This window comes from Micromesistius poutassou (assembly GCF_964030765.1).
Source record: "Micromesistius poutassou genome assembly, chromosome: 10".
Classification (NCBI taxonomy): domain Eukaryota; kingdom Metazoa; phylum Chordata; class Actinopteri; order Gadiformes; family Gadidae; genus Micromesistius; species Micromesistius poutassou.
The window spans coordinates 54,989-67,665 of NC_140280.1; the positions used below are offsets into that span (position 1 = coordinate 54,989).

A 12,677-nucleotide genomic window follows, 5' to 3' on the forward strand; every position below is an offset into this window, starting at 1 on the left:
TTATTTAACCACACCATGATATCAACTACACTTTGGGTTCAAATCCTGATATTTGATACAAACTACTTTTGAGTCTGGCTCGCAAGGTCATGTGATCATCTTTCAGTACAATCATCGCTTAGTGCAGCTTAGCACTACATTTACAGTTCAGTTTGTATCCATACTGCAAGATGAAGACACAGGCAGGAACATTTCTTGTCAACTGTTTATTTATATCTGATACACATTTAGATTACTTTAAAATACACTTAGAAGTTAGGTTTTATTTAAAATACTTGAAACTTTTAAAATATGCTTAAGCAGCATCACTTTAAACCATAATCTTCACAATTTAAATCATTCAACAGTTATCCTTTAAAAATACAACCGGCAAGACACAATTATTTTGTGTCAAATCGTAGTGTTCTTTTATCCTGTAAAAAAGTTCCATAATTCATATAATAATTAATAATAATTCTTCTTTCAAGGAGCAGCTGACTTCAGTTCTGCACCTTTGAACAAACGGAGCTCTCCAGGTTCCAGACGTGGTCCCGTCTATGAGCGGGACTTGCTCACCCAGTGGTACTTGTCAACACGAGGGCCAGAAAAGGAGATACTTGGTCGGTGGGACTTAAACGCCTTCTGCCCGTGGAACTGGGGGCCTGGAGGAGGAAGAGCAGCAGCAGCGGGGAAGTGAGGCGGATATCCGTCCCCGGTAAAAGCCTTCCTCTTGGGGTAGTTGACCCAGGTCTGGGGCATGCCGGTGGCAAACTCGTTGAACTGAGGAGAAAGGATCAGGGGTTGGTCAGAGAGAAACGGAACTACATGTTCAGCAGACTTTTGTGACATCCGTATTAACTTGCATGTGTGAGTCATTAAGGAGATAGTCAAGGTCTACAATTATGCTTTTTGTTAACACAATAAAAACTAGAAATTAACTTTGCAAAAAGGTTAAGGAACTGGATTCCTGTGGGGTTTGAGCACAGAGAATACAACAGGTTTCCTTTTTCCATCTGCCTCCAGGTTGATGGTGCAGCTCGGCAGCCCACCTGGTAGATGCTGTTGGGGTTGCTGACGGTGGGGATGGTCTTGTGCTCCGGTCGTGAGAGAGGGGCTGACGCGGGGAGACAGAGGGACATCGATGGGTTGCTGCTGCTGCTGCTGCAGCCGCTGCTCCGGCTGGTGTCTCCGCACGCAGCGTCCTCCTCATCCTCCGAGGACGCCCCCGAGGGCACGTCCAGGCCGGCCCGCTCCACCGCGCGCTGGACGCGATGAGAGAACTCCCGGTCGCTGCGGAGGTCGCCACCCAGCAGCGACACGCAGAACGGGGTGCTGCGCTCGCCGTATCTGGAGACACGGAGCACGTCGTTATGTTCAGACCTGGGTCAAATTATCTAGACAAATAGTGAGACACTATCACATTAGATTCCTCCAAAGCCATAATGAGAAGGTGAGTAACTTCGACACCTAGATGTAGTCAGGACATTTCTGGGTTTGAATCAGGAACTGTTGGGCTGAGAGCGGCCACATCGACACCGCAAGGTGCCCATGATGTCACATCTGAATGGGCACCTCAATGTGGGATAGGAATAATTGGTAGTAATTGGGTTTTGGTCAGTCTAGTAATAATTGGTAGTAATTGGGTTTTGGTCAGTCTAGGAATAATTGGTAGTAATTGGGTTTTGGTCAGTCTAGTAATAATTGGGACATTGTAGGATAAAGTGTTGCGTTTCAAGCTGAGGCATCTCAAAATGGTGGTGTATTGGCCACATAAGATCCCATGATCCATTCTGATGTACAACCCCTATTAAGATGAAGCAGCAGTATTTAATAGTAATATTTAATATTTAATAGTTTGCAGCCTCAATTGCACCCTTGGCTGCGACCATAGAATCAGAACATGGTTTGTCTATTGTCTTGGTTTGGCTACCTGCAGGACACTTCCCCCGGGTCCACCCACAGGGTGAGCTCCCTGGGCAGGCCCAGACCCTCGTACTGCACGCCGCTCCGGGCACAAGCCCGCTCCAACACCGGGTCCCTCAGCTGGACTCGGTTCATTCGCAGACACCTTCCAAGACGAGGGGCAAAGTAGGTAGAAAGAAGCTTTGGACAGTTCCATAAAAGAAGTTGAACGGTGAACAGCCCTAGTCATGGGTGATGATTCCAGGAGGGCTGAATTAGCAGTTTAGTTACTTTACTTACTTACTTACTTACTTACTTACTTACTTCTCTACTCAAATATGCAAACTTATTTTGACACTGATTTAGCAAAGAAGTCCTTTACTTCATGGTTAGAGCTCTACTACACGTTCAGAGACCAATAAACCCAATGAGAAATTAAATGAGGAAAGGGTTTCAAGAGTTTCCCCATGTCAACCTTGACATCTGAAATAATGAGCATCCATAACAAAAGCAATTCAGTGTGTATTTTAAGCAGTGCTCGGCCACAGTGTTATCAGCTGGTAGTACACACCTGTACGCCTGTCCTTTGCTGGGAGTGCTTGGCTCCCAGTGGTTTTTGTAAGTCTCAAACAGCAGCGACGTCAGAGCGGCTGCGAAGCGCTCCCTGCCGCCCCCGTCCAGTCCGCCGTACCGCTTCACCAGGCGGGCAACGAAAAACACCGCGGCGGCGATCTCTTCTTTCATGGCCTCAACAACCGCCGAGAAGATACGACAGGAAAAAAAAAATAGGCCCACACTTTCCTAACAAACACTCGTTCCAGCAAATGCACGATCACAACACCAAACACATCCAAACTATCTTAATTAAGGTTAAAATACTGTTGTAGTTTAAAATCCTACCAAGCTTGCACTTCACATGATCCAACAAAACGATTCAACTAAATAAACTAAACCAAAACACACGGTAAGGACCACTCAAGCAAACAAATTTGCTCCTGGAACCTAAAAAAGCACGCAGCCCTGTTGTATGGTTTGAACACATGCAGCCCCTTAACTACTCAATATCGCAAGAACATTGACTCTAAAATATCGACAACTTTCTTTTTTTCATTCGTGTACCAGATATTGGCAAAATAAAACAGGTCTAAGAATCTCTGGATGGTAAACTGGGCGGCTGTGGGAAAAGCACGCACCTGCACATGGTTAATTTAATGTGTGAGAGGGAGGGGCGGGCGGGGGCTTAACCAGGTGAGAGGGGGGGGGGGGGGGGACTTAAACAGGTGAGAGGGAGGGGGGGGGGGGGGGTGGGACTTAAACAGGTGAGAGGGAGGGGGCGGGGACTTAAGGCGCGTTCATGGTCCTGGTGATAACGAGACGGCACACGCTTGTTCCCGCAGCGACCGTTCATGTGCACTGCGTTGGGAATCTAAAAGTTATTCACAGCAGGGTTTTTTATCCGATAAAAAAAAGTCAGAACTAAACAGAACTTAGTAGGATCAGTTTCAAGTTTGCACGCCTTTATTTCCTTGTAGCTGTATCACCTATCCTTTTGCTTTTATTTATGAGAAGCAGATTGTATTGCCACTGTATGGAAGGCTACATTTGCCCTTATCTAGAGCTGGTTTACCAGTACACAACGTTTAAAACTGTCGATGCTGTCGAAAGTCGATGCCAACAGACGGTTACAACGTCAATCAATAGTAAAATATGTGATATGATGGTTGATTCTTTTATATTGCGTGAAACTTTCATGTTCCGCCATGTTCACTCGTCACTAGTAAACCACACGTCACCAACTGGGCAACTCTGTTAACTAAATCTGGCCCCAGTTGCCGAATGGAAGTAGAATCATCAGAGCGTCATGAGGTGTTCACGAGAACTTTCCGACGTCGCGAAAATGTTATCCCCATAATTCCGAGCGACGTGAACGCACCATTAAACAGGTGAGATCTCATTTTTATTATCCCAATTTATAAACATTTAATTTTCAAATGGTTTGTACTAGGCCTAACTTTGTGTATGAATATTTGTGAACGTTTCAGAGTATTTTGTTAAATGTTTTTTTGTTTTTTTGCATTTTTTGGAAAATAACAATGAAATGAAAATAACAATGAAAATAATCAATGATTAAAAATGATAGTCATCCTATAAGTGACCTGATAACCCCTGGTTTAGAAATAGTTGACTGTTCTGTTTATAAATGGCAGACACCTGTACGCCTGTCCTGCTGGGAGTGCTGCCCTCCCACTGGTTTTTATCTCGAACAGCGATGACGTCAGAGCGGCTGCAGAGCGCTCCCTACCGTCAGGGGACTTCAGCAAATAGGGGCCCAAGGCGAAGATATGCATGGGGCCCACCTCATCCCATCTTTAAAAGAGAACGGAGAAAAAAAATGTACCGACTGAATGGTGGATAGGCAGGTAGAGCGGAGGTTGGAGGTTGGAGATGAGAAAAAAAATCTTCCCCTACACACAAAGTGTAGCACTAAACAAACTAATAGTCACGATGGAACCCAACAGAGAATAAGGTTTTAGATAACACCTGTCTTTGCCAACATGCCAGGAAAACCAGCACTGTTTATTATTAGAGAAAAGATAGATTGTTCTCCACATCACACGCTTCTGACAGGTCTTCACCTAGAGCCACTTCACAGCTAGCTGCTGCTGCTGTAGCGTTCAGCGCTTTGGACGTTGTTGTTCCCGTCTGTATCCCCAACAATAGCCGTAAAAAAGTGTGTCATCTTTGTCAGAGTTGCCAAATACTTATTGGTGTCTTTTCGCTTTTTTCTTTTATTTGAGCCGCTTGGGTAACTTTATTTCCTAACCTTTTATTTTGTTTTCGCATTTAGACTCATCTTGCTTCGTCTGTTTGTCAACTTAAAAAAATTTTGAGGCTGGTTGGGGGCCCCCCTACTATGAGGGCCCCAAGCGGCCGCCTACCTATGCCTCGATGTTAAGACCGCCACTGCCTACCGTCCCCATCTAGACCGCCGTACCTCTTTACCAGGTAACATCTCAAATGTTTAAACGTTTCCTTGAAATGGACATAGTGCAAACAGGAGTATAGTAGCCTATGTGGTGCCATACTATCATCATTATTGAGTTCAACCATAGGATTCCAACCCCAAATGTTCAGCTTGCGTCCAGTGCTTAAAATCCCCCCTACGTATATCAGAAGGCCATGAATAAAAACTGAGTTAACCTGTCAAAATAATACAAAATACACAACACACATTTTCAACATAGCAAATATTTTTATTCTCAAACTTCAGAACTCAGCCCTAAAGATCAACCTTGCAAGTTTTATTTTATAAGGTATATAAATAAGTTGCCTTAATAGGCAGACCTGAGTTATACACAAAGAAAAATAGTTTCTTTTAAAGGACTGTAGCATTTCTCCCAACCACATTAGGAGAGGCAGACCAAAAACACAATCAATATAAAGAGACCTCAAACCCTGACATCTTAAGCTCACCCTGAACACTGATGTTGGCTCACACTGCCCTCAGTAGTAACTCATAATAGTAAATACAAACATTATGCTAGAAAACATTGCTGTGTAGAAATGCACAGAAACACGTAAAAAAAATGGATTGTCCACCAACTGTGAAGAAAAAAATGACCATACTTTGGTTTGACCCGGCAAACTCTGGATAAGCATTTTTAGCAAAAAACCCTGTGCTTTTCCGCTGGTGAGCATACTGGTTTAGGAGCTCTAGTCTACTGAGGAAAGTGTGTCAAGTAACCAGTACAGCAGTCAACTGGTCTATTGACGATGCAGGATCAGCCCAGTGGCCAGACGAGGTTAAAGGTCAGCCGCTCAGTGTCGCTGTACACCCTGAGATAAGCCTCATAAAGACTCTGACACTGAGGGCCGGTCAGCACACAGTGAAACGCTGGATAGCTTTGCTATGTTATTATAGCTGTGTGTAGCTGTGTGTATATGTCGGGTATGTGCGACCCACTAACAATAAAAATACTCGCTTTAAAGATCATTGCTTTCTCCAAAAAGGAGAATAGTTCATATTAAAAACTCTAGAAGGAGAGTACACACAAAACCAAAACAAAAAATATAAAAAGGTTAAGCCAAACTGAAAACAAAAGTGAATTGGTTTGCCGTGTGTGGGTGGGTATTTAAATGTACATGTTTGTGTGCATGTGTAGTTGTGTGTGCATCATGTGCAGCGCAGCATCCTGAGGGGGGTGAAGAAGGGGTGCCAGAGGGCTTCCTCCATGGTGATGCGTCTGGAGACGTCGTACTCCAGCATGCTGCCCATCAGCTCAAACAGCTGCTGGTGCTCTGCACTCCTGCTCTGCATGTACTGCTGCAAGGGCCCCACACACACACACACACACACACACACACACACACACACACACACACACACACACACACACACACACACACACACACACACACACACACACACACACACACACACACACACACACACACACACACAGGGTTAGAGTGGAGGCCAACCGGGTCTGGTAGGCAGTGGGGGGCAGGAGGGGCAGCAGGGGGGGCAGCAGCGGGGGGCAGGGGGGGCAGGGGGCAGGCTGCTGTACCTTCAGTGGTTTGCAGTGCTTCCTGTACCTTCAGTGGTTTGCAGTGCTTCCTGTACCTTCAGTGGTTTGCAGTGCTTCCTGTACCTTCAGTGGTTTGCAGTGCTTCCTGTACCTTCAGTGGTTTGCAGTGCTTCCTGTACCTTCAGTGGTTTGCAGTGCTTCCTGTACCTTCAGTGGTTTGCAGTGCTTCCTGTACCTTCAGTGGTTTGCAGTGCTTCCTGACGTAGCGGCCGGAGGTACTGTGCTCATCCCAATGGAGCCGCTCTCGGTCCACATAGTGCCGCTTCCTGCAAGCAAACACACAATATATAGAGGTGTGTGTGTGTGTGTGTGTGTGTGTGTGTGTGTGTGTGTGTGTGTGTGTGTGTGTGTGTGTGTGTGTGTGTGTGTGTGTGTGTGTGTGTACCTGGTCTTGCTTAGGAGACTGGAGGGGATGGGGCCCAGCACTCTCTCCATCATGGCCAGGTGCTCTCTGCTGTCGTGGGTCTGGAGACAGGAGGGTGTGTGAGGTGTGTGGACCGTAACGTGGGCTGGGAGTGACGTAGGAGGTGTGTGAGGTGTGTGGACCGTAACGTGGGCTGGGAGTGACGTAGGAGGTGTGTGTGAGGTGTGTGGACCGTAACGTGGGCTGGGAGTGACGTAGGAGGTGTGTGAGGTGTGTGGACATAACGTGGGCTGGGAGTGACGTAGGAGGTGTGTGAGGTGTGTGGACCGTAACGTGGGCTGGGAGTGACGTAGGAGGTGTGTGTGAGGTGTGTGGACCGTAACGTGGGCTGGGAGTGACGTAGGAGGTGTGTGTGAGGTGTGTGGACCGTAACGTGGGCTGGGAGTGACGTAGGAGGTGTGTGAGGTGTGTGGACATAACGTGGGCTGGGAGTGACGTAGGAGGTGTGTGTGAGGTGTGTGGACCGTAACGTGGGCTGGGAGTGACGTAGGAGGTGTGTGTGAGGTGTGTGGACCGTAACGTGGGCTGGGAGTGACGTAGGAGGTGTGTGTGAGGTGTGTGGACCGTAACGTGGGCTGGGAGTGACGTAGGAGGTGTGTGTGAGGTGTGTGGACATAACGTGGGCTGGGAGTGACGTAGGAGGTGTGTGAGGTGTGTGGACCATAACGTGGGCTGGGAGTGACGTAGGAGGTGTGTGTGAGGTGTGTGGACATAACGTGGGCTGGGAGTGACGTAGGAGGTGTGTGTGAGGTGTGTGGACCGTAACGTGGGCTGGGAGTGACGTAGGAGGTGTGTGTGAGGTGTGTGGACATAACGTGGGCTGGGAGTGACGTAGGAGGTGTGTGAGGTGTGTGGACCGTAACGTGGGCTGGGAGTGACGTAGGAGGTGTGTGAGGTGTGTGGACCGTAACGTGGGCTGGGAGTGACGTAGGAGGTGTGTGTGAGGTGTGTGGACCGTAACGTGGGCTGGGAGTGACGTAGGAGGTGTGTGAGGTGTGTGGACCGTAACGTGGGCTGGGAGTGACGTAGGAGGTGTGTGTGAGGTGTGTGGACCGTAACGTGGGCTGGGAGTGACGTAGGAGGTGTGTGAGGTGTGTGGACCGTAACGTGGGCTGGGAGTGACGTAGGAGGTGTGTGTGAGGTGTGTGGACATAACGTGGGCTGGGAGTGACGTAGGAGGTGTGTGTGAGGTGTGTGGACCGTAACGTGGGCTGGGAGTGACGTAGGAGGTGTGTGTGAGTACCTGAAACAGGGTCAGCCCCAGGTAGTACTCCATCAGGATGCAGCCCAGGCTCCACACATCACACGCCTGGTTCCAGCCAAGGTCTGAGAAACACACACACGGGTGAGTGAGTGAGTGAGTGAGTGAGTGAGTGAGTGAGTGAGTGAGTGAGTGAGTGAGTGAGTGAGTGAGTGAGTGAGTACCTAGGATGACCTCCGGGGCGCGGTAGTGGCGCGTTGACACCAGGGAGGGGTGATGGTCGCGGTCGAAGGTCGCGTTGCCAAAGTCCACCACCTTGACGTCAAGGCTCCTCGGAGTCCTCTGGTCCTGCTTCTGTCCCCCAGTCACACAGGAACACACTGTGAGCCAGCCCCCCACCTCCTCCTCCCTCCTCTCCTCCTCCACCTCTCCTGCTCCTCCTCCCCCTCCTCCACCTCCCCCTCCTCCTCTCCTCCTCCTCCACCTCCTCCTCACCCTCCCCCCCCCTCCACCTCCTCCACCACCTCCTCCTCACCCTCCCCCCCCCCTCCACCTCTCCTCCTCCCCCTCCACCTCTCCTCCTCCTCCACCTCCCCCTCCTCCTCCTCCTGCTCCTCCTCCTCCTCACCCTCCTCCTCCTCCTCCCCCTCCACCTCTCCTCCTCCTCCTCCCCCTCCACCTCTCCTCCTCCTCCTCCCCCTCCACCTCTCCACCTCTCCTCCTCCTCCTCCTCCTCCACCTCTCCTCCTCCTCCTCCTCCCTCTCCTCCTCCTCCTCCACCTCTCCACCTCTCCTCCTCCTCCTCCTCCTCCTCCTCCTCCCCCTCCACCTCTCCTCCTCCTCCTCCTCCTCCTCCCCCTCCACCTCTCCACCTCTCCTCCTCCTCCTCCTCCTCCACCTCTCCTCCTCCCCCTCCACCTCTCCTCCTCCTCCTCCTCCTCCTCCTCCTCCTCCTCCTCCTTCAGGGTCTATCTGCGGGGGTCTTACCCGACGGTCGCTGTACTCCACATCGTAGGCCGAGTGCACAAAGAGAATGTTCTCTGGCTTCAGGTCTGTGTGTGTCACCTTGTTCCGATGAAGGACTACACACACACACACACACACACACACACACACACACACACACACACACACACACAACACACACACACACACACACACACACACACACACACACACACACAGTTAGAAACTTTTCAATTCATTCGTTTTGTGCCTGTGATATAAATGTAGTAGCAGTCTTATGAGAGTACGCAGTCTTTCTCTTTCAGGAGTGGGTACAACCCTTCATTATTCTCCCAGAATGAAAACCCTTCCATTGACACTCGATGTAATGGAGTGTGATCACAGGAAGACAGACAGGCAGGCAAGTACAATGGAAGAGACAATGGGTATACATTATTCTTATTGGGAAACATTCCCAAGGTAGGAACAAAGGATTTGAGGTCTGATATTAACAAAACAAAGGCCGTGGTGGAGACCGTTAAGGTGGAAGAGTCCATGTTCATTTGAAAAACACTATGGGGGGAAGTGGACATGTCTGCAAGAACGCAAGGCCCCTAAAGGACACAAAGAAGTCAGAACGGACCTCAGAGGTGCCTTTAAAATGAACTAGTGAATAAACTGGAACCACTGGGACTCTACTTGACTCTATTTAGTGAACCTGATTCCCGTTGCCGTGCAGCAGCAGCAGCGTTCTGTGTAACACGACGCGCCCCGTCATGAGGAGCCTGTCTGAGGTTTCTAATTTGCTGGATGTATTCCGGACATCCGCCACACGTCACCATGGTGACGTAGTGACAGAAGGTATGATGAGGGGGGGTCGTTGGGGTGAGGGGGGGGTCAATGGGGTGAGGGGGGGGTCATCGAGGTGAGGGGGGGTCATTGGGGTGAGGGGGGGGTCATTGGGGTGAGGGGGGGTCATTGGGGTGAGGGGGGGGTCATCGAGGTGAGGGGGGGGGTCATTGGGGTGAGGGGGGGTCATTGGGGTGAGGGGGGGGGTCATCGAGGTGAGGGGGTGTCGTTGAGGTGGGGGGGGGGGGGTCATTGGGGTGAGGGGGGGTCGTTGAGGTGGGGGGGGGTCATTGGGGTGAGGGGGGGTCATTGGGGTGGGGGGGGCCGTACTCAACAGCAGACTGCTCTGAAGATCTGAAGGCCATGTGTCTGATGTGCTCCACGGTGAAGGGCAGGAAAGTCGTTCTCACTCAGGTAGTCGAAGGTGCTGAGGCCCAGCAGCTCAAACACGATGCAGATGTGACCGTGATGGTCGAACCAGTCCAGCATCCTCACACACGCGCTGAGGGAGAGAAACAGACCTGGGGTCACAGAGGCTGCTTCATGGAGGCCTGCTTCATGGAGGCCTGCTTCATGGAGGCCTGCTTCATGGAGGGCCTGCTTCATGGAGGCCTGCTTCTCCCAGAGTTCATCCTTAGATGGACAGTATAGTTGTATATTTGAGCTGTGTGTGTATCCCACTACACTGACGTCTCCCTGCGTCCTGAACAGGAGGGGGACTCACAACGAGTGGTCGTCATCCAGGCTGTTGATCTCCCTTAGGACTGCAATCTCAGACTGGGCGGCTTCTCGGTAACGCTCAATGTCTTCACCATCTTCAGAGCCACACGTTCACTCCTATTGCACACGCAACACACACGTCAGTACAAACGCACACACGTCAGTACAAACGCACACACGTCAGTACAAACGCACACACATCAGTACAAACGCACACACATCAGTACAAACGCACACACACGTCAGTACAGTAAATAAATAAAAAGGTGGGGGTCTAGTCTTACTTGTTCCTGTCCAAGCACTCCACCACCTTTCCAAAGGCTCCCTCTCCCAGAGTGGAGACCACTTCATCTGGGTTGAGAGAGCGACAGACAGACAGACGGACGGTATGGTCAGACAATGAGACAGCTACATACCAACAGACTTGAGCTCTGGTCAGCTAACACTGCTCTAAACTAACAGTTTAGCTCATGGTCGGCGGTGGACCTCCTCATGACTGTGGCTCTAAGGGCAGACAGAATCAGGCCTATGTGGAGGTGTTGCCTTAGCATGGTTAAAGAGAAATACACAAGGAATCATGTTGCATTGATCAGCTCCACGCAAAGGAAGGATTGTATTTTGTTACGTATTCATAATAAAGAAGAGCCATGTGTGAAGACATTTATTTCCCACAAATAAATATGCATCCACTGGAGTACCACGATGTATATGTTAAGCCAATGACCACTCTGCAGCACACAGCGTATTGGAGCCAGTCTAAGTTCATATTCAGTATGAAACTACATCTAGACGGTGTGTTGTTCTGCTCTGTGTGGCGAGCAGGTACACACATTTAGCGTTTCCTTCTATTAAAACCTAAAGGGATGAATGTAGGCCAGGGCCAACGTGAGGAGGAAGAGACTCAAGACATTGAGGTTGTACATCGTTCATTGAGGAGGAGGCCGACGTCATAGACCAGGTGGCCCTCTCCGTCACCGCCACAACTCTCTTCGTCCCTCCGCTCCGCTGTCGGCCGTCACCATCGTTGTCGTCGTCAACATCAGCAAACAGTACAACAACCCGGCCAGGCAGATTACAGCCAGAAGAGGGCAGCCATCGGTAGGGGGGGTCGTGACCCAAGGACGGAGAGACAGAAACAGAGTCGGTGGGCGGACAGAGGACATTATGGGGCAGAGCGCTGGGGACAGAAGGCCGCGGCGGGAGTCAAACCGCTGACGAAGCCGGGCGTACGGACGGCACAAGAGAAACACAAGCCAGCCTCCATACAAGAAGACAAACTAAGATAACAGTTTGGTCAAAGGTTTCTCTAGCTACAGACAGAATGGATAACGTAGGATAGAACCAGCTGCTTCAAATGATACCTAATGAGGCGTTCAGCCATTTAGAAAACCAATAACACAAAGCTAGTTGAAACCAAGTCATTTGGGGAAGAAAGCGATCAGGTAGCGCGAGGAAGGCCAAGCCCCATCTTACCGAGTCTCCGCTGTGACTGCCGCTCCGACGGTGTTCTCTGGCGCGTGTGTGTGAGTGGGTGCGTTGCACGTGTGCGTGCGCAGAGGAGTGAGAAACCTTGTTCTGCGTGTGCACTGCGTGGAGGTGTGAGTCGCTGTGCGCCGCGGCGTTTGTCTGGGGCCAGGGCGCTGTGGCAGACAGGGACCTCCGTGTCTAGCAGCAGGGAGACAGACAGTGTGTTCAGTAGTCGTCATGACGACGTGAGCACACAGCAGTCCTCACAGGGGACTCAACACAGAGCCATTCCTACATTGGGTCATCGTGAACTCCAGAACCACGAACAACAATAGAAGGGGTCTAATGAAGTAGACATTAACTAGACTGTTGTTCTGACAGCGTTTTGTACAACATATCATTCCCACATTGATGAGTGCGGCCCAGGCAGTATGTGACCTTGTGACCCTTTTGTTAGCTGGAAAACCTCCATGTTCCATACTAACCCATACTAACCCGTACTAACCCACTACCTAACCCGTACCTAACCCGTACTAACCCGTACTAACCCGTACTAACCCGTACTAACCCGTACTAACCCGTACTAACCCGTACTAACCCG

The 12,677-nt window shown here is 50.2% G+C and overlaps 2 protein-coding genes across 2 annotated transcripts; both read right to left on the reverse strand.

The window, feature by feature from the left end:
• Positions 1-534: 534 nt before the first annotated feature.
• On the reverse strand, positions 535-2,625 carry LOC311354243 (maternal B9.10 protein-like; the record flags this gene model as incomplete). The annotated part of the gene is made up of 4 exons (XM_084474041.1): positions 535-759; positions 1,029-1,326; positions 1,910-2,047; positions 2,453-2,625. The coding sequence occupies 4 exons, from the start codon at positions 2,623-2,625 to the stop codon at positions 535-537; spliced, it is 834 nt and encodes a 277-aa protein (XP_084330167.1).
• A 2,494-nt stretch (positions 2,626-5,119) lies between these two features.
• LOC311354111 (dual specificity protein kinase CLK4-like) lies at positions 5,120-11,669 on the reverse strand. Its single transcript, XM_084473906.1, is given in 12 exon segments — positions 5,120-6,205; positions 6,646-6,736; positions 6,856-6,935; positions 8,138-8,220; positions 8,320-8,449; positions 9,083-9,177; positions 10,225-10,248; positions 10,251-10,287; positions 10,289-10,391; positions 10,614-10,726; positions 10,894-10,960; positions 11,531-11,669. Coding segments are annotated over 9 exon segments (780 nt in total). The 5' UTR covers positions 10,379-10,391; positions 10,614-10,726; positions 10,894-10,960; positions 11,531-11,669; the 3' UTR covers positions 5,120-6,055.
• Between the last annotated feature and the right edge of the window lie 1,008 nt (positions 11,670-12,677).